Source organism: Nannobrachium achirus, assembly GCF_963921795.1.
Source record: "Nannobrachium achirus genome assembly, chromosome: 15".
NCBI classification, from domain to species: Eukaryota; Metazoa; Chordata; class Actinopteri; order Myctophiformes; family Myctophidae; genus Nannobrachium; species Nannobrachium achirus.
Window position 1 is genome coordinate 3211417 of NC_137822.1, and position 21652 is coordinate 3233068.

Consider the following 21652-nt stretch of genomic DNA (forward strand, 5'->3'; position numbering starts at 1 on the left):
TACAAGCTTGTATATCTGCCAAAGGTATAAAATAATTCCTGGTCTTAATGGGTTAAATAAATGCATCCGGGTATGCAGTGGTTCAACCCGAAACGTTAACCCATTTAGGCCTAGAATTATTGAATGCTTTAACCAGTGAAAAATAGCAGATATACAAGCTCACAGCGCGGCACCGAGTGCCGCGCTGCGAGCTTGTAGATCTGCTATTTTTTATAAAAGTCGTGAAAATGTGTGCTTATCTTTGAATATATGTATTTTCAAAGCGAACGTTTGTAACTCAAATTTTGCTTCTGGGTGGTCCCTGGAACTAAATATGTTGAATGGGGGTCCGTGGCCAAATAAATATAATTTTGGGGGTCTTTCACATGAAAAGGTTTGAGAACCACTGACATAGTAGTCTCTCAAGAACAGCCTGACTGAGCTCCATTTAAGTGAAAAGGACCTTTTCTTTGACGATGGCGAGCCAGATTGCTGACATAATAGAAACATAGGTTTTTCAAAAGAACCTTAGAAGGATTCAAAAGACACTTATAGAATCAGGTCAAAATTGAAATTTTCAGGATTTAAAAAAAATAGCCGATCTACAAGCTTGTATATCTGCTATTTTTTTAATAAGCAGCCTTACAGATCTGGGTTGTCTCAGCATATCAAAGGGGTACGCCACCAGCCTCTCTCCTCCTTGCAGATTGGCCCCCAGCACAAACGGGGTGCGCTCCATCCAGGAAATGGTGGCTTTGGTTTCCGTGGCAACCTGGTATACCGTAGAAGAGTGAGAAACCGTCAAGAGCAAGAAAATGATAGAATACTTTTACTGTAGCTCAGGCAAGTGCACACATAGACATCAAAGGGGGCTTGCGGGCCCCTGCCCTTTTATCCATCTGTAAAAACGTGCCCTCTCAAGTCAATGAAGGCATTTGTTACTATGGTGAAAGAAATGCAAATGCCCTCTTTCCATGCCACACCTGAAGGCAGCATTCAAGAGAATTGCCTTGTCCAAACTCTCCGGAACTTTAATGCAGCCTCTTATGTTGAAAGAATTGCCCTCTCTGTGTAGAAGTCAAGCATTGAAAAAGCTCACAACGCGTTGCAGCTTGGAGGTCTGCTATTTTCAATATTTTCACCAAAAGACCCTTTTAGAAATTTCAGCCCCCGCCTCTCTAACATTCTCTGTACGTCCCTGCTGTAGCTGTTATAATGTACCGTAATATTAGGCTTGAAGATATTAGAGGAGAGATAACAGGGTCCCAAGACTTGACTAACATCTTTTCAACTTTTTAAATGTGTTTCTTTTGTAAATGAATGTTGTTCTTCATCCTACAAGTGTGTCACTCAAAAGCTGGGAAAATAACCAATCTACAAGCTCTGGTATATCCGCTACATCAGTGTGTCTTTAGGTTTACTGAACCAATGTGTGATTGAATCCGGCCCGCGGGCCGTATGTTTGACATCCCTGGGTTAAATAAATGCATCCGGGTATGCAGTAGGGCATTCACGAATAGTGATTTTTAGTATTTGAATTATTCGACCTCAAAGTATTCGAATAGTCAAATATTCGACAGGACTGGCCAAACTGACCAAACTGTCAAATATTAAGTAAGCAAGAGGCGAACATTGTGAAAATAGCCGATCTACATGCTCACAACGCCTCGCGCTGCGAGGCGTTGTGAGCATGTAGATCTGCTATTTTCACTATATCCGCTACATCTGTGTGTCGTTGGGTTTACTGAACCAATGACAAGTATTAACCAGTAAGACTCCCTAATTGGAAGATAAGCAACCGTCAGGTCACATGTTCCGCTTTGCGTAAGTTTAGGGCGAAATCTGTAGGAGCGTGTCCAAAAAATCAGCCTGCATGATGGTGGCGCTAAATGGGACAGATCCATGTTGATGACATGACTCTAGACATACTGTGTACCGCTTTGCATGATTTTAAGGCAAAATCTGTGGGAGCGGTGTCGAAAAATGAGTTTTGCAAGAATCGGCCTCATGGTGGCGCTAGAAGAGGGCCATGTGAGAAATGTGTGGTGGAGGTTGTGGTTTGGCAGCCAAGGAGTATGTGCGCACAGTTTGGCACGGTGGCGGACATTTTTTACCTTGAAAAGTAACCGTTTCTGACATATGCAAGTGTAGTGATACGCAGAAGCGGGGATTGAACCCGGGACTCCCACTCGCCAGTCCAACGCACAACCAGTCGTGCTAATAGGGCTGAGCCCGATTAGCAGGACTGTTGTCGCTGGTTCATGGCTGGTACTAACTGTGGGGGCTACACAAGGTTTCCACCCGACATAGATACAGAAGAACATAAACACTCACAGAGCCGTTGAGGAAGTTCTCCGGCATGGGGATGTGATGGTTGGGGACGACGCGAGGCACCCAGCCTCTGTCCTCCGCCCCCCACAGGACGCTGTTGAGGTCGGGGAAGTTCTGGAAGATGTCGTAGCCTTCCTCGGTCCAGTGGCCAAGGGCCCAGTTCCCCATCTCAGAGCCCTGGTGGCCAGCATAAGCACATAATGTTAGGGCTCACAAAACGCTGCCCGGAAACAAATATTGTCCTTGCAATAATTTGTGATCCTCAAAACTGATGTGACACTGTTATAATGTGATTTTTAGGACTGACTGTCAAATTTGGCATCAGGGGTTCTCAAATGTTTTCATTTCAATTAGTGTACAAATGGACCATGGTTAAAAGGGACCATTTGGAATCCTCTCAAGGAACCCACTGTAATAGTGTGTCTGTAATAGTGACAACAGCCCCATCATCTTACCATCTCATAGGCCAGTTCATATGCGTCGGGGTTGAGCGAAGGCACCAAGTGTATCCTCACTCCCTCCACAAGGCGGCGCACTCTGGGGTTGTCGTCGTTGTACTCTTTACACAGGAACTGCATCAGCAGCAGAAGCAGCTCTCTGCCCAGCGCCTCGTTGCCATGGAGACCCGCCGTGTAGCGAAACTCTGGCTCACCTAGCAACACGACATGAACATACAGTCCATAGATCAGTGGTTCTCAACCTTTTCAGGCTGCGACCCCCAACATAATCATATTTTAACCCGGCACCCTGACGAGCATTAAGAGTTGAGGAATTACATTTTGTATAACACGGTTCTATTGTGAAAATAGCAGATCTACATGCTCACAGCGCCTCGCAACGTGAGTTGTTGTGAGCATGTAGATCTGCTTCCCTAAAACACCCTGGACGACGCTCCACGCGTCCTAGACTCTTCTCCCTTCCCTAAAACACCCTGGACAATGCTACATGCGTCCCAGATTCTTCTCACTTCACTAAAACACCCTGGACAACACTGCACCCTGAACAACGCTCAACACGTTCTTGACGCTTCTCCCTCCCCTAACACACCCTGGACATGCCGGCCACAAGTAGACACATCTCCCCCCTGGCTCCCAAAGTGTGGAATAAACCCGTCAGGACTACAGAATCACTCTCCATGTTCCACCTCTATCTGAAAACCCCCCCTCTTCAGACTCCACCTCACCAACAATCTTTCCTTGTATCCCTTCTCGTCACCTTTTGAGTAACATGTATGTTAGTTACTTGTTCACTTGTGTTTTGCTTCACCATAAAATGATAAGAACATTATTTCTCAGAATAGCGTGCCGTTTAGACAGATGCTAGGTTTGATGTTCGTACCTGGGCGTTGGTGGACCATGATCTCTGTAAGTTCTGAATAAGGATGTCTGCTTAACGCCTAAATTGTAACTGTAATTGCTATCTCTCAGACAAGGGGCTTGTCTGTGCCTCGTACCTATCTCATGCTCCCCAGGGTTGTCCGTGATCTCCATGGCGTACATCTTCAGGCCCTGGGAGCTTTTCCCGATGTTGTAGATCCTGGTGATGTTGGGACACTCCTCGTTGATCAGCTTCATCATCTGGATGCAGACAGACACGCGGATTAAAGCTTAATAAAATCTCACGACTGAGAAAGCTTTGTATGGCCATGTCCTAATGTGCGATTTGTGAAACAGTGTGAAGGGAGCCCCCACCACACTAGCACTGTATTCTAACACAATATGTACAATTATGATGTTTTGGTGGGGGGCGGCAGTGGATCCCGGCATCCCCAGAGTTGGTGTCAAAGTGTCCTTGAGCAAGACGCTGAACCCCTAATTGTTCCCGATGAGCAGGTTGGTGCCTTGCATGGTTTCCTCTGCCATTGGTGTATGAATGGGTGAATGTAATGCACATTCATTGCAAAGGGCCTTGGTTAAAGGTGCTATATAAATGCACCATTTATGAGCTGTGCAAATACACACACGCACACACACACACAAATGCACACACACACACACACCTGTCTCATGTCCTTGTAGTTGTGGTGTCTGAAGTCCAGGTCATCTGAAGGGTTAATCTCGTTCTCACTGCGGTAGCTGTCTACAAGGGAAAAATATAGGATATTATATCACCATTTTACTATTAATATGGATATGTTGGTGTTAACAAGCACACACACTATATACAGGATACAAATATACAGAAGTAAAATACATTTGCCTTATATACAGTATATATATATATATATATGAAATCCTCACATCAGAAGATTTTCTTTCTTTCTTTTATTTAGGTATTTGGAAATAAGGACCTTAAAAAGGTCCTTAAATTGTCACTTCACTGCCATCTGGGAAACAAAGCATGACCCACAGGTTGAGAACCACTGTTTAAGATGAAGACTTTTTTCACATATCGCCATTGTCGGGTGGAACCGTTATATGTCCAAAACCGTTAATTTTGTTTATCATTTTAAAAATGATTTAAACTAGTGAAAATAGCGAGGCACTGTGTGCTTGTAGATCGGCTATTTTCACTAGTTTTGTGCGACATGTATGACATGTATGACTTGTATGATGAAGCAGGGCTTTACTTTACGAAAATAATTACAAATGTCAAACTTGGAGATGTTTCTGCCCCGACAGTGACGATATAGAAAATGAAACCAAGGCAGTGCTGGTCTGTTACTCACTGGGCAGCTGACAGGCCAGGACCTCAGCCCTGAGACACAGGCTGCCGTTCCAGCTCTGAGGAAGGATGCGGATGTAGCGCGCCACCACGGGCCTGTCCAACTCCACCATGACCGGGGTGTCCTTATCCACGTTCCCATAGAACAGCTGCACAGACGAATCAGAGAAGACTTTTTCATGTCGGTCCCCCAAAGTAATATGTATTTGGCCATGGACCCCCTTCTGAAAATGTTGTCCCATTGACCCCCTCCATACAATATTTGTGTTAAAATGTTTAAAAAATATTCAATATCTTTAACTTTTTTGTTTGTTTTTGTTCTAAATCTATTTCGTTGTTATTTTTGTGCTTTTTTCCTTTTTTACCCCTCCTCAATTTAGTAATTCTGCCAATTCATTTCTCCCAACACACATGTCTGTGTTGGTGCTGCTGTTGTTGTGTGCTACTGACTCACCTACCAGTGAGGAGCCTCCACAGGGAGGATGTAGAAGAGCCTTCGTCCTACTCCTCCCGCCCAACACTCCCTGCTAACAGATGCTACCTTAGCCCGAAGCCCCTAGATATTAGAATAGCTGATAGATACCGGTATATTGTTAAAGTGGTTGAACTGATTTTGGTGATATACTGTATGAAGTAATTTTGTTGGGGCCCCCCTGGAACCCCCCTCAAGGACCCCCGGAGTTTACTGAACCCCACTTTGAGAGCAGATAATCACTTCTTCTCTGATGGAATTAATTATGTCAGATATTCATAACAATGAATATCAAATACATATTTCTGTTTTGTACTCACCCATTCAGCATAGCCATCGTGAAGCGTCGTCCAATCACGGCTGTCGTTACTGAAGGCCACATAGTAGGAGGATACGAAATCCTCGCTGGAAAATAATTTAGATCAATTAGTCCAATTAGAGAGTGTTTTGTACAGTAACCATATTCCACAGCCACTTTCAACCTAGGATCTCTATTCTGATAAGCAAAAATTTCCTAAAATCAATGCAATCAAATAATTTCAAAATATTTCTATTTTTTCTATATACAGTATGTTATATAAGTGATTATCTGGGGGGTCCCTGATACATAATATTTGGAGATGAGGTTGCCGGCCAAATACATGATTCTAGGCGTCCTTGATTTGAAACATTTTGAGAACCACTAACATAGAAACATGCGTTTTTCAGGATTTAGAAGACATCTATAGAATCGGGTCCAAAATATTCGAAGGCTTGCAATTTTCAAGATTTAAAAAAAAAGCTGATACGAAGTCCAGACTGATAGTCTTGATAATGCCAGGCCAGCCCGTACCTACTTCGCAAGTATGTTTTAACCCATCCATGTCAAAATAGCAGATATGCAAGCTTGTAGATCTGCTATTTTCTTTTTTAAATCATGACAATTCGTGCAAATATTTGAATATATATATTTTTAAAGCGAACATTTGTAATTCAAATATTTTACTGGGGGGGTCCTGACACAATAGTTTGAGATGGGGGTTGACATGAAAAGGTTTGAGAACCACTGACATAGAAACACACGTTTTTTTAGTTTTTTTTTTTCAAAAGCCTTAGAAGGATTTACAAGACATTTATAGCATATACAAAAATATTCAAGGGCGATTTTTCAAAAATAGCAGATCTACAAAATCACAAAGCATAAAATAATGATTAAAGTAGGTTAAAAGGTGGCGCTCACTGTATCTCGGACATCCTGCCCTGGGTCACCACCCCGGTGAACTCTACTTCTCTGCGGGCGTCAACTTCAAACCAGTGGTTCTTCTCGTCTGGGTCAGAACACCATCCTCCACCATACACGTCCTCTTCATTACCAGAGCTCTGCACACACAGTACAAACACACATCATCTTCATCACTCTGCACAGGAAAACACTACAGTTAAGGCCCATTCCCACTGGGCCAGATAACAGATATCTGGAGATATTTCTCCAGATATTTCTCCATGCAAAGTGGATGGTAGATACAGATAAAAAAATGTTTTGCCACAGATAAAAGTAGCTGTGGCAAATATCTGTGGTATATATTTTTTTTATCTGTATCTACCATCCACTTTGAATGGAAAAATATCTGGAGAAATATCTCCAGATATCTGTTATCTGGCCCAGTGGGAATGGGCCTTTATGCCTATGCCATATTATGCATATCGTCGTTGTCGGGTGAAAACCTTGTTTGTCCAAAACCGTTCTTTTGCATTTATCACTTTAAACTAGTGAAAACAGCCGATCTACAGGCAAACAACGCCTCACACCGCGAGGCGCTGTGTGCTTGTAGATCTGCTGTTTTCACTACCTTTGTGCGACGGCCTTGTATGATGAAGCAGGGCTTTACTTTGCGAACATACACATTTGAAACTTGAAGATACAAGGTTTCCACCTGACAACGACGATATGGAGAAATACAAAATACCATTTGTTTTGTGTGTTCACATTAGATTAGAACAGCCTCTGTGGAGTGGTACATTTGGTCAGTTTAGTCCTGTACTGTGCAGACTTATCTATGGAAGGTTCAACCTTCAACCTTATCTATGGAACTATATAAAGATTGTGGAGGCATAATAGGCCGACTTTTACAGATATTGGGCTCTATTTTTGTCTATGCCTTAAGGACCCCTTATCCCTAAACTCTTTTGCCATTTTTTACTATTTTGATGCTGGCATGGCTACACAACACCGAGTTGGACCTCTGGCGTTACACGAAAGAAGAAGACTGTTTTGAAAAACATTTTTAAATATCTATCTATTAAGGGTGCAACAATACTTGTACCGGTATCAAACCGCTCAATACAAGGGTGTACCGAACCGAATGACCCTGTACCGAACAATACAATACAATACCACTCCACATCTATCTATCTATCTATCTATCTATCTATCTATCTATCTATCTATCTATCTATCTATCGTACCTGCATGTTGAGGCGTCCCCTCTGAGCAGCGAAGCCATGGTGAGACTGAGAGGAGGCCAGCAGCTGGTCATCTTCCACCCGGTGGGACTCTAAGCCTAGAGGTGGACACTCTGACAGGAAGACAAAAGACATGAAGTCTGCATGGGAGGCTCTCTCCATTCCGACATGTCGCCACTCCGAAATTGACTTCTTATTGTCGGAGTGGCGACACTCCCATAGGCCTAAGGTTTAGGGTTAGGGCTAGAGATAGGGTTAGTGTCGGAATGGAGACATGTCGGAAAGGAGACATGTCGGAGTGGAGAGATGCACTCAGTCTGCATGACAAATACTTCACTACAGTCTTGCTGTTCTAAATGCTCTAGTGCAGGGTTTCTCTATGTGTGGGCGCTGTGGCACTTTGGGTGCTGTGACACACGTCCAAGGGGAACCCCAGAATACTTAGATTTTCTTCTTTTTTGATCTACACTATGGGCTCTATTTTCCCGATTAGGATTTAGGAGATGCTAAATCCTCAATTTGGGGGTTTAGTATTTAGGAAGGGGTAGCCTCGGAAACCCAGGCTTCTTTGGCGATCGGAAGAAAAAGAAGCCTGGGCGATCGCGTTATGATCACTGTTGTAGGAAGTGTAGAATTTCCCTAACCAATCAGAGTGCAGAGAGCGTCGCACCAAATGTGTTGACGTCATGACGCAGCAGCGTTCTCTGCGCCGAGCAGAGGAGCAGAGGAGGGAGGAGAACACATGCTATTGGCTGGAGACTTGCGGAGAGACTCGCCGTGCCCGCCCATCTGCCTACACTAAACTGTCCGCGTTAGGTTAAGAGTGAGGAAGGGGTGATCCCACGCAGAAGTTGCTATTTTGGGGACCTGCGATATCCCTAAAAACACCTGTGCTACCCGTTACATTATGCATAGGTGTGGTTTGGGCATTACAACAATCAAACCAATCACTGTGCCAGATGCCATTGCCTTAAGAGAAGACCCACAACCCGTTAATTGTAGATTTAGGATCCCCTAAATCCTCAATTGAGACCTCTCTCCACATGAAAGAGCAGCGTTGCCATGAAATAAAATTATATTGATACAGAGAATTAATTATTCACACATTGCTGGTTGTTGAGAACTTTAAATTACAGCAATTTGCTTGTGTTCTGAATTAATTCAATGAATTGTGAAAATAGAGGCCAAAACCTCTTAGCCACAAAGAGAAGATCTACAAGCTCACAACGTATCGCAATGCGACAAATTGTGAGCTTGTAGATCAGCTATTTTTTTGGGGGGAATGAGGATTGCTGGGGTTCAAGTGGTTAAACATCAAGTATAAAGTTATTTTCAATCTGTTTCAAATCCTAATGGAAACTGATATTCCAGTTTTCCTTGTGACAAACTTTATATCTTAGGGGGAAAGATTTACATACTGTATTTACGTAAGGTGCTGTAAGGTAACAATGTAATTCAGGGGTGCCGTGGCTGGACAAGTTATTTACAGGGGTGAGTCTGAGCCAAGAAGGTTTGAGACCCACTGTCTGCGAGCATGTGTTCGTGTGTTTAATGGATCTATCAAAAGCATTCTTTCTTTCAATGAACACACAGAGGCTGCCAAAAATCTATCTATAAATTCCAGCAGCCTGTTGCGCCAGCTGTGAAAAGTCCACACCACATTTAAACTAGTTCGTTTGACTCTAAACTGTGTCAATGTTTGGTTGCACCATAAGATACATTGTTGTTAGTTTATTTTATTTACACTGGCTGTGCAATGGTGTACAAGTGGAACCAAATGGACTGCTTGTACATTCTCAGCTCAGGGAACACCTGGAACCCTTGTGGGTCCCCAGACCCAAGCCCCATTTCCACTGTAGGGCCGACCCAGAACTAGAACCAGAACCAAGAACTTTCAAGAACCAGTGAAGTTCCGGGATCAAGTTCTGCTTACGTTCCCATATAACCAGAACTAACTCGGAAGGTCCCAAAAAAGAGCAGCAGCGCTGCTGGCCCCGCCCATAGGTTCCCAGAACTCGAGTTTAGTTCTACCTCAGGAGCAAGACCTAAAAAACATTCCAGGAACCTCCTCTGGAACCGGGCCGTTCGCAATGGAAACAAAACCAAAACCAAAAAAAGGTTCAGGTTCCAGAAAGTTCTGGGGGCGAACACACAGTCTTACTTTTTGGTTCAACGATGACGGACATCTGTCTCAGTCTCTCCTCCTCTTCCTCCTCCCACTTCTTCCTCAGTCGTTCAGCTGTGGAGCGTGATGGGAAAACGACATGTGACAGACATTCACCTCATTAAACATTACACTTGAATTCATGTCAAGTGTCACTTTGGGCTATTATCAGGATTTATTAAGACTTTCAACCTGGTGTCCCCTGGCTTGTCATGAAATGCATAAATTCAACATTTAAAAATGAAAAGAAAAGATGCATTGTGAGCTAGTTCAGGCAGATACACTCGAGAGGTTTGTCCTTCTAATACATCTATTAGACTAATTGAAAACATATGTCCCTGTTTCTGGTGTCTGATATTGTCCTTCTAATGAATGGGAAGACCTTCATTCTTCGATTAGTAATTTCATGATGTTAATATTTTCTGTAATGTAATGATGCATGAAGGTGTCCTGTAATCCTGTACAAGTCCATGCATGACATTCCTACTGATGGACAGCTATAGCTGCAGGGTCCCATAGAGCAGTGGTTCACAAAAAGTTTGCCTGGGATCTACAAGCTCACAACACCTCGCATCAAGCCGCGTTGTGAGCTTGAAGAACAGCTATTTTCACTACTTCTTAGACATTTCTTTTCTAATTAATGGAATTTCTTAGATTTTCCTTTTATTTAGTCATGAAATTACTTGGAAAAAAAATCTTTCGTTTTTTCAATTCATGAAAAATTTAGCTTTTTTGGGGATGATTTTGGAAAATGTTTTGAAATAAATAATAATTCTAAACAAAATGTAGAAAACAAAAAATGTAAATGTGTCCACAACCCACAAATGGGTACCGACCCAGTGCTTGGGATGTGAAAACATTCATTTCCCAGAGAAAACAAATATGCAAGGTGAAGACCTTTCTCTGCCTTCTCCTTGCGAGCCTTCTCAGCCTCCTCCTCCAGTCTCTTAGCTGCCACTGGGGGAAGAAAATACACCAATATATAAACGATGACATATGAAAATAGGGCAACCTTGCTATGATGTAATACAGTTGGGTTTTCCATCTTTTCCATCATGTACAGTATGTGACACCAAGCGTGATCCCTTAGATAACCACACAACCCAAAACTCTAGTGTCATCTTGCCTTAAATCGTTATGTGACATTGTTATGTGACACAGACCAAAGACTGTGGACAAATTGTATACTTACAGTCACCATAATCATATTCTTCATACCATGGATTTAAGATCGATACAGTCGTGGTTTCCTCTGGAAAATAAATCAGCAAATTATTAAATAATAATAATACAAATACATTGTTTGTCATGGGTACCGGTATAAAATATCATCAATAGTTACCTGGTATGTACATGATAACTTCAGTTGTTGTGGTGTGCTTGTTGTCTGTTAAAATGAAACAAACACATAGTCAACTGGCTGAAGTGGTTATTAGTCCAGTCATTTTAGGCCAAAATTAGGCCAAACCTGGAACAAATTGCAATAGTAGCAAACTCAACTGATTTTGTATCCTCAATATGTCCTTAGTGAGGGAAAAAAAAGTCCCAAGGAATCCCATCGGGGCAAAGTTTTGAAAACGACCTATCTACCTTCACTTACTACACACTACAATATAAAGGAAAAAATGACTGAAAAAAAAATCTGCTTTAAGTGGGATGTGAGGGGTCAAACTAGGGGTTTTTAATTATTCTGAATCCATTGCAATCATTTGTTTTGCACGAAAAACATTCTTTGGGCCAGAAATGGCCACTCAAAACGTCAATTTTCATCAATTTTCATCAATTTTCAGTCTTTTGGGGTCCGTTTTTAGCCCAAGGAATGTTTTTCATGCAAAACAAATGCTTGCAATGGATTCAGAATAATTTAAAACACCTAGTTTGACCCCTCATATCCCACTTAAAGCATATTTTTTTTCAGTAATTTTTTCCGTTATATTGTAGTGTATAGTAATTGAAGGTAGGTAGGTCGTTTTCAAAACTTTGCCCCGGTGGGATTCCTTGGGACTTTTTTTCCCTCACTAAGGACATAATGAGGATACAAAATCAGTTGAGTTTGCTACTATTGCAATTTGTTCTAGGTCTAACCCTAAAATGACTGGACTATATGAAGACCATGACTCATGACGTGTTGCATATCGTTATCGGGCAGAAACCTCTTATCTTATCCATATTTTAACTTTTTTTTAATTTGTATTAATGGCCTACTTGATCACCCTACAGCGCCACACCTAGCAGATCTACAAGCTCGCAACGTGGCATGGTGTTTTTGAGTTTTTCGATCTTTAGCTGTTTTGAATTTAAATTCTGAAAAGTAACGGTTTTGGCCACAAGATTTCCACCCAACGATAAGCAGTAATTCTCTTTTGCGGCATTGTTATAGTTACATCATATGAGCACACAAGAGTAAAATGATTTGTTTATCTCCAAATCACTTTTGATCAGCACATCTAGGTCTCCCCTTTTTGTGCTCCCTTTGCCGCCTGCACCCAGTTCAAAACACTGGTGACAAGGTAATCAAGGGCATGGCAGCCCCATACAGGGTTCCCACAAATCTTTACCAATTCATTTCCAAAACTTTTCCAGAATATTTAACCCAATTTCCAGGACAATATAACAATAATTCAGCTCAATAACGAGTCACTTGCTCCTATGCGCAATGCCCAAAGACAGATAGTGTATGCCAGTGGGTCTCAATCTTTATCAGGCCGTGACCCCTGAAATAATCATATTTGAACTGGGGACCCGGCACCCTGACGAGCACTAAGATTTTTATTGTGAAAATTCTCACAATTTCTGCCTCAAATATTTGGCAAATTGGACAATGTTTAATTTGTCATTTCAGAGGTATTAACAAAATCAATAACCAAAGACAATGCATAGCTATTTTTTCCAGGACCTTCCAGGACCCTTGATGAATTCCAAAACTTTTCCAGTACTGGAAAAATATTTTTCTAATTTCAAAATATTTCCAGGAATTTCATGACCGTGGGAACCCTGCCCATACCTTCCAACATACCCCTGTTCACTTAGACCCAAGACACACACAAAAAGAAAACTGCCATCTCAGGTTTACTTCCCATATCTGCTTAACGTAGGTGGCCACCTTTTTAGGGACCCGGAATTAGGTCGAGTGAACGTGAAAACGTAAAAGCTAAATTATGTCTTCTTTTGAATAAATTCCAGTATAGTCAAGTGCACTCAAAAGTCTTTTGTTACATAACGGGAGACACAAGAACAGACAGATACTTATAGTTTGCACTCAGAAACACAGAAGAAATGTTTTGGGAAACATACGTCTGATGAGATCGGGTTCGGTGACAGTTTCTGGACCTGCAAAAAAAAAAAAAAAATGACATCATTAGCAGTTTAACCACATTCAACTTGGTAGCCCTGTTTTGGTACTAATTGACTTTTCTGATGGTAGACATGACCGTTTTCATGGAGAAGGCAAAACCCACCCTGTCCGGGACGTGCAGAGAATATTAGAGAGGCAGGGGCTGACATTTCTAAAAGGGCCTTTGGTGAAAATATTGAAAATAGCAGACCTCCAACGCATCGCGCTGCGACGCGTTGTGAGCTTGGAGGTCGGCTATTTTCGGTACTTGATACTACACTAAACTAAGCATAATCAAGTGAGTACTGGAGATGTGGCGTATAGCATGTATTTCTACACAGAGACGGCAATTATTTCAACATAAGATGCTGCATTCAAGTTCAGGAGAGTTTGGACTTGTCTTGAATGCTGCCTTCAGGTATGGCATGGAAAGAGGGCATTTGCATTTCTTCCACCATAGTAAAAACTGCATTTGTGGTCTAGAGAGGGCACTTTTTACAGACGGATAAAAGGGCAGGGGCTCAAGCCCCCTTTGATGTCTATTGTGTACACGCGCCGGCACCCTGTCAACCATAAAAATGAGGGACGAGGATGATGTCTTCTTCTTGAACACACGGGCCCTGGAACCATCTGACCCTCTTGACCCCGAATGTAATCATCTCTTCAGGGCAGCCTACTGATCATTACAGCCTCCTTTTCTTACCATGGTGGTCTGGCTCAACAGGTTCTTCCGTCTCAGACCGCTTTGGAGTCACAGGCTGGATCACTGTGAAGATAAACAATGGTTCAGCTTTACTAGATCATCACACCTGAACACTAAATTCACACCAGCAGCAGTTATTTTGCTTCCAGGCTCTGATCAAGTGGTGACTGAGGTTCAATGCATTGTCTAGCGACTATACCGCTTTTCCCCACCGCAGCAATTATGGACCCAGCAAAAGAAAAAGTAGAGGATCATAGTTGTGAAAAGTTCAACTGTGCCGCCCTTCCCCGCCTGTGAGCTGCTAGGGCTGTCACGACATTCAATCATGTCATTCAAATAATTGGCGATTAACGATTTAATTGTGTTTTTGTCGTTGATAATTACATTTCTGTTTGGCTTTTAGGCTTTGAAGTTGCATATGGCAGATATGATACATAACCTAAACACACAAATACATTACTGACATATTTGACGACTTACTACTTAAAAAATAACATTGATAGTGGACATAGCCGATCTACAAGCTCACAACGTGGCGCGATGCAACGCGTTGTGAGCTTGTAGATCTGCTATTTCCACTATTTCTGACATTTTTCAACATTCACGATAATGACGATTATGACAAAATAATTGCGATAATGTCAAATAATCACGATTAGACGATTATGTAATAATTGCGACAGCCCTAGCTGCTGCCGGGCATCAGAGCTTCTTACTGGACCACGACTCGAGTATTCACGAGGGTATCATGTCACTCATACCGGTACCTTTCACAGGCATTTTGCGTTAAATGGAGTGGCAGAAATCGCCTGCCGCTGCCGACGTGAATTCAGTGCAAATGGTTCTGTAATGTCTATAATTAAAGAGTTGCAATTAAAGAGTTGCAGTAGGTGGATTTGGCATCAGACATTCCAACATTCTGAAACATAAAATTATGTTTTATCCATTACGTGTGTAATTAGGCTACCAAAGTTCATCGAAGTGGGATCACTAGACCTATCTAGCTCTAGAGCAGTGCAGGTTCTCAACCTTTTCAGTCCACAAAATAATTGTTTAATCAATAGCGCTTGACAAGCACTTGGCATTGTAGGAGTTGAAGCATTCTATTTAGTTTGACTCGGTTCCACCGAAAATTGTGAAAATAGCTGTGATGGTTTTCAAAAATGATGCCTCTTTCTTATGTTATTTGACAATTTGGCCAATGTTTGATCAGTTTTTAAACAATACGTTTGTTGATTACTTTTGACGCATGCAGACATGCTCTTATTTTTATTTATTTATTTCATTTTAGAGGAACTAAAAAGGACTTCTAAGTCCTTAAATTGTCACTTTAGAAATGTACAGATAACACGCTTGTACAATGCTCTAGTCTAGTATAGAGCTGGGTTTTTCCAAAGTGGGTGACGGCAGTCCAGGGGTGCCGCGAGGTAATTTGATAACATTTGGAATTTATTTGGACACTTGAAAACATATTTAGTATCATTTTAAACTTGAAGTACAAAGTTATTTTCAGTCAGTTCTAACCAAAATGGCTGTTATCTCAACGTTTTCCTCGCAACATAATCACTAAAATATCGTCACTGTCGGGCAGAAACCTCGCACCTCCATGTTTCAAAATGTGCACGTCTTTTGGTAAAGCAAAGCCCTGCTTCATCATACAAGACTGTCGCACACAAAACTAGTTTAGTACATTTTATAGATGATAAATACAAAACGACATACAAGGTTTCCACCCGACAACGACGATATGCTATAAATATAAGGTGCTGGGAGTGAAAATGATAATGTAGGGGTGCCTCGGATTAAAAAAATATTTATGGGGTGCCCTGAGACAAAAAAAAGACCTAATGAAATGGATTCTATGAACCATTCTCCTTGCTTTAACACACACTGAATCAAGAGTGTATGTACATCTGTCCCAGCCCAGTTCAATGAGGATTCTCTCTTCTTCCTCCTCCATGGTGGGACTCCTGGTGGTGGTCTGCTGAGCGGGGGTCTTTGACACCTTTGGTTTCTTGGTGGGCTTCGGGGCCTTGGGCTTCTTGGTGGGTTTGGGTGCTTTGGGCTGCCGGGTCGGCTTCGGAGCCTTGGGCTTTTTGGTGGGTTTCGGCGCCTTGGCCTTCTTTGACTTGGCCTCCTTCTCGGCAGCTTTCTTTGCCCTGGCTGAGGACGAGAGACGTGGATTAAGACTTTAAGAGTGAGAGATGGTGTTGGCTGACGCCAAGAGGAGCCTTATATAAGGCTTCAGAGGGAGAAGGAGAGAGAGAGAGAGAGAGAGAGAGAGAGAGAGAGAGAGAGAGAGAGAGAGAGAGAGAGAGAGAGAGAGAGAGAGAGAGAGAGGGCAACAAACAGAGAGAGCATTCGAGAGAGAGAAAGAAAGACAATCAGACAGACAGAGAGAGAGAGAAATAGATAGCAACAGAAACAGACAGACAGACAGACAGAGAAAGAAAGAGAGCAACAAACAGAGAGAGAGAAATAGAGAGCAACAGAGAGAGAGTGTGTGTGTGTGTGTGTGTGTGTGTGTGTGTGTGTGTGTGTGTGTGTGTGTGTGTGTGTGTGTGTGTGTGTGTGCGCGTGCGCGTGCGCGTGTGCGTGTGTGTGTGTGTGTGTGTGTGAGGATACATATGATGAACAGTGACATGGTGTCTGGGAGAAGAACTCTGACAAATGTTTAGAACCTTATCGTTGCTGTCGAGCAATATTCTAACTTGTTGTGCTTTTCCCCCATGTAAATGAACATCCTACTTGATCATGCTATAGCGTCGCACAAAAGCATCAAAAGCTAGCAGATCAACGAGCTGTCGCGAAGCTGTTACGGATGTTATTTTTTTTAATTTGAATAGAATTTTGGAGATATGGGATCAATCAATCAACTTTATTGTCACAACAGAATTGCAGGTGACGGTGAGGTGAAACTCGTTTATGCAGGCTTCCACGTTTTGCAGCTCAGACTGGGAGCAAAAAGAAAAATAATTATATAGCAGCAATAGAATGGAAAACAAGAGGACCGCAAAAGCTCTGCAAAAGCAGCATGTCAAAATGAGTATCTTGTAACTAAAAGAGATCATAATTCACATTCAGTATAGTGCATGTCATTATCATGTTGCTTATAATTCTGAATGGAAGTCCTAAAAAGAAAGTGTGTCTGTAAAGTGCAGGTTTACACCCGACAGAGGCGCTTATCTTAATGAAAAACACAGGTCTAGTTATTTCTAGTAGGTTAAGCCTCTATACTTTAAGTTTAAGGTATAACCTTGTCTGAGTGACAGAGTAGCTTGAACATTGACGGAAAATGAAGTTACGCATGGATGCAATACTGATTCATACTAGTCTGACAACATAATTTGTCTCTTTAGTCTTTACCCTGTATAAATTAATTCTTTTTCAAATCTTTTTACATGACCATGTGTTGGCAAAGATGGCCGACTGTACATAAAACACACTGGCAACATCCTTTAACCAAATGAACCCTATAGCATCTCTATTCATGGCATGTCATAACAGTTGAACATTTGGCAAAAATAGGGGAACATTTGCTGAAAATAGCAGATCAACAAGCTCAAAATGTGTCGCCCGTTGTGACATGTTGCAGGTCGGCTATTTTCGGGAAAAGAGATTTGAAGGAGAAGCAGAAGGAGAAAGAAAGGAGGGTACCAAGTACCTACAACAAAGTAGTGTTAAGTGGTTAAGCCCAGGATTCCACTAGTTTGAGAAAATAAAATATTATGAATCTAAAGTAGGGCAAAGGGGGAGATCGATATTAATACAGATATGGTAATACTTATCAAATGATTATTTTGTGCATGAATGGTGTTGGAAACAACCAGTAAGCTTGTGGTTTTGTTTCATGCACTCAGCGGAAAGTTAGCTCAGAACATTGTTGCTTTTGGGTCCACTCTTAAATCTGCTAATTTGTGGAAAGTCATAGTGGAAACATTCCTGTTGGTCATATATATGTATAATTATATTGGACTTTTTTCTAAAACGTTGCACAGACATGTCATGCATACTCATTTACTGGGATATTAAGTAACAAATCATCCAGGAAAGCAAACGTAAAAAAGAAAAAAAGAAAAGATCAGTTCCAACGCAGTATGACTGGTGGAGAATCCAGGTCATGGAACCTGTGTGGTCTCAATGCCAAGAGCATGTCAGACCCCCAGGGACGTCCAGAGAATGTTAGAGAGGCAGGGGCTGACATTTCTAAAAGGGCACTTTTGGTGAAAATATCGAAAATAACAGACCTCCAAGCTCACAACTTGTGAGCTTGGAGGTCGGCTATTTTCGGTGAGTTTCAGGAGAGTGACATTGAAATGAATGCTGCCTTCAGTTCAGGTAAGGCATTTGCATTTCTTTCACCATCGTGAAACTATACATTCATGGTCTGGAGAGGGTACTTTTTACAGATGGATAAAAGGGCTTCGATGTCTATGTGTGCACGTGCCTGTCAGACGGTCAGACCCCCACAGCTGACTGGACTCAACTCAACTTTAATGTCAAATCACAGGTTTACAGGTGTAAAGAAAAAAACATGCCTTGTGAGCTTGTAGATCTACTATTTAAATCTGGTGTGCCACTATCTACTAGTGTCTATTTTAGACACTAAAGGACTAAAGTTTTAGCCATTAGAAAGACATGCCGTCTCCCGTCTCTATGCAATCCAACTGAACTGAAGTTAGTCGTGGTGACTTGGTGACTGCATCACATACTGCAAACCGTGCATGCCGCACATTGCTTCGCACCTGTAAAAGTGTGATGTGACAAATGCAAACTTTATGGGGCGACGGTCGATAAGTGCATGTGAGCCATCTGTGTTCCGTTCTCTAAACAGTGACAGAGACAAATGGCCGTCTGAAGAAGAGGAACATTTGACTCCTTCAGGGGTAAGAAATGTGGAGGCAGAGAGAGGAGCAGACAACCAGGGGCGTCACACCAAATCCTGGGCCCTGGGTACAAGGATTCACTGCGGGCCCCCCATGAATGTTAACTATTGAAAAATAGCAGATATACAAGCTCACAGCGCGGCACAGAGTGCCGCGCTGTGAGCTTGTAGATCTGCTATTTTTGATGCTCAAACTTTTTCATATGAAGGAAAGGATCCCCAAAATGATATGAATTTGGCCACGGACCCCCCATCTCAAAATATTTAGTTCCAGGGACCACCCCGGAAGCGAAATTTGAGTTACAAATGTTCGCTTAAAAAATACATATTCAAAGATTTGCACACATTTTCACGACTTTAAAATGGCAGATCTACAAGCTCGCAGCCGCGCTGTGAGCTTGTATATCTGCTATTTTTCAATAGCTAAAGTTACTAGGGCCCCTCCACCTTGGGCCCTGGTAACTCAGTCCCACTTTCCTACCCATTGTGAAGCCTCTGCAGACAACAGAGTGAGTGTGGGCTGCTTGCTGCTCAATGCAAACCAAATGTTATAGCCTGGCCTGGCCGGCCTCACTCACTGGCTGACTGATTGCACTCTTTCCTGTTGTTTGTGGAGCCTCCACGCTCTCTTTGGCTGCATGCTGCGTCTGAGAGTAGAGACAGGACGTAGGGAAGCGTGCAAGCATGCATGCATGCATGCACGCAGGCACATGCACACTTAAGCCCCTTTTCCAATGGCCCAACACAACACAACACCACACCACACAACTCCACAGCACACCGTCCACTTGTGCCAGGTTTTCCACTACAAGGACTGAGGGTGGTGTGAAAGTGGTACTAAACAAGGTACTAAAACGTATCCAACCTAGAGTAGGTCTGAGCTTGGCCCTGTTTGGCCTGTGATTATAATACACTATAAGCACAGTTATAATCCATTATAGTGTATTATAATTTAGGATAGTTGTAATGCAAATGTATTTTGTATTATAATCACAGTTATAAGGGACAATTTGTTTCTTACCGATAGGGGTACTTTTGTGCAATGGAAAATGTAGATATTTTTATATGGTGCGGTGTGGTGTAGTGTGGTGTGGTGGGGTGCTAAAGCTGCAGTCGAAAAGGGGCTATAGACATCAAAGGGGGCTTGAGCCCCTGCCCTTTTACCCGTCCGTAAAAAGTGCCCTCTCCAGACCATGAATGCAGTTTTTACTATGTTGAAAGAAATGCAAATGCCCCCTCTTTCCATGCCATACCTGAAGGCAGCATTCAAGAGAATTGCCTTGTCCAAACTCTCCTGAACTTGAATGCATCATGCTGAAATAATTGCCCACTCTGTGTCTATCCATACATCGCCTTTTTTACGCTTAGTTTAGTGTGGTATCAAGCACTGAAAATAGCCGACCTCCAAGCTCACAACGCGTCACGCTGCAAAGCGTTGTGAGCTTGGAGGTCTGCTATTTTCAATATTTTCACCAAAAGGCCTTTTTAGATATTTCAGCCCTGCTGCCTCTCTAACATTCTCTGCACATCACACACACACACACACACACACACACACACACACACACACACACACACACACACACACACACACACACACACACACACACACACACACACACACACACACACACACAGGTTTGCAATTGCTACTTTGTGGGGACATTACACATAGTCTACTATCTTTGTGGGGACATTCCATTCATTTTGAACCCTAACCCTAACCCTAACCCTTAACCTAACCCCTAAGCACCTTGTGGGGACCTATTAATAAGTACCCACAAGGTATTGTGCAAGGATTGTACTATCTTTGTGGGGTCCCCACAAAGTAGTAATTCCCTGTCCCCACACACACACACACACACACACACACACACACACACACACACACACACACACACACACACACACACACACACACACGCACGCACACACACACGCACACACACACAAACGTGAAGCACGCACGTGGGCACATGCACATACAGTATGAAACATGATACAGCAGACATGCACACACATGCGGTACACCCAGAAATATACAATTATACGACAGGCCATATCTGAACGCCAGACAGACAGGCTTCAAGTTTTAAGTGTGTTGGGCATGTTGGGTTTCTGGCCCACATGTGTTTCATTAAGCAAGTGCAGCTGTGTGACAAAAGTTCACGATCATCTGATCTGACACAGCTGCCGCTCTGCTGTGAGTGTTTACGGTAAAAGCGCTGAATCACTGTGTCTGTGAGAAGAGAAGACGTGAAGATGATGATGAGGATGAGGATGACTTACCAGCCTCTAGCTCCTCTGGACTCTTCTTCTTCTTCTTGGCTTTGGTCTTGTCTTCTTCCACGGCTTCTTCAACGGGAGGCTCATCCATCATCATCATCATCGTAGCATCATCCTCCTCTCCTTCTGTCTCCAGCCTGGCCTTCTTATCCGGTCCTTTCAGATCCGTCATGGACGCCTGGCCTCCGGAGGAGAGATGGCTTTGTTTTCCATCCCCAGCAGCAGAAGCAGCAGCAGAAGCAGCAGCAGAAGCAGCGGCCACGACAACACACAAGCAGCTCAGAACGACCCAGACCACCAACACGTAGACCCTCATCTTTAACTCGGAAACACAATGACCAAATCAAAATTCCTTCAGGAAAGTTTTTTTTTTAAGGTGAAGATCTGTCAAA

At 42.6% G+C, this 21652-nt stretch overlaps 1 protein-coding gene across 1 annotated transcript in view; it reads right to left on the minus strand.

The window, feature by feature from the left end:
- Window positions 1–21378, minus strand: part of aebp1a (AE binding protein 1a) — a gene marked incomplete at its 3' end in the record, with an annotated part of 29997 nt that extends 8619 nt beyond the window's left edge. The window contains exons 1-17 of the mRNA XM_080742866.1: window positions 21264–21378; window positions 16001–16252; window positions 14090–14152; window positions 13347–13382; window positions 11395–11439; window positions 11245–11304; window positions 10950–11009; window positions 10050–10127; window positions 7892–8001; window positions 6666–6805; window positions 5767–5851; window positions 4979–5123; window positions 4310–4389; window positions 3764–3887; window positions 2766–2962; window positions 2314–2487; window positions 626–751 (exon numbers count right to left, since the gene is read on the minus strand). Coding sequence (XP_080598992.1) covers window positions 626–751; window positions 2314–2487; window positions 2766–2962; window positions 3764–3887; window positions 4310–4389; window positions 4979–5123; window positions 5767–5851; window positions 6666–6805; window positions 7892–8001; window positions 10050–10127; window positions 10950–11009; window positions 11245–11304; window positions 11395–11439; window positions 13347–13382; window positions 14090–14152; window positions 16001–16252; window positions 21264–21363 — 1875 coding nt within the window. The 5' untranslated portion in view covers window positions 21364–21378. The remainder of the gene's footprint in view (window positions 1–625; window positions 752–2313; window positions 2488–2765; window positions 2963–3763; window positions 3888–4309; window positions 4390–4978; window positions 5124–5766; window positions 5852–6665; window positions 6806–7891; window positions 8002–10049; window positions 10128–10949; window positions 11010–11244; window positions 11305–11394; window positions 11440–13346; window positions 13383–14089; window positions 14153–16000; window positions 16253–21263) is intronic.
- Between the last annotated feature and the right edge of the window lie 274 nt (window positions 21379–21652).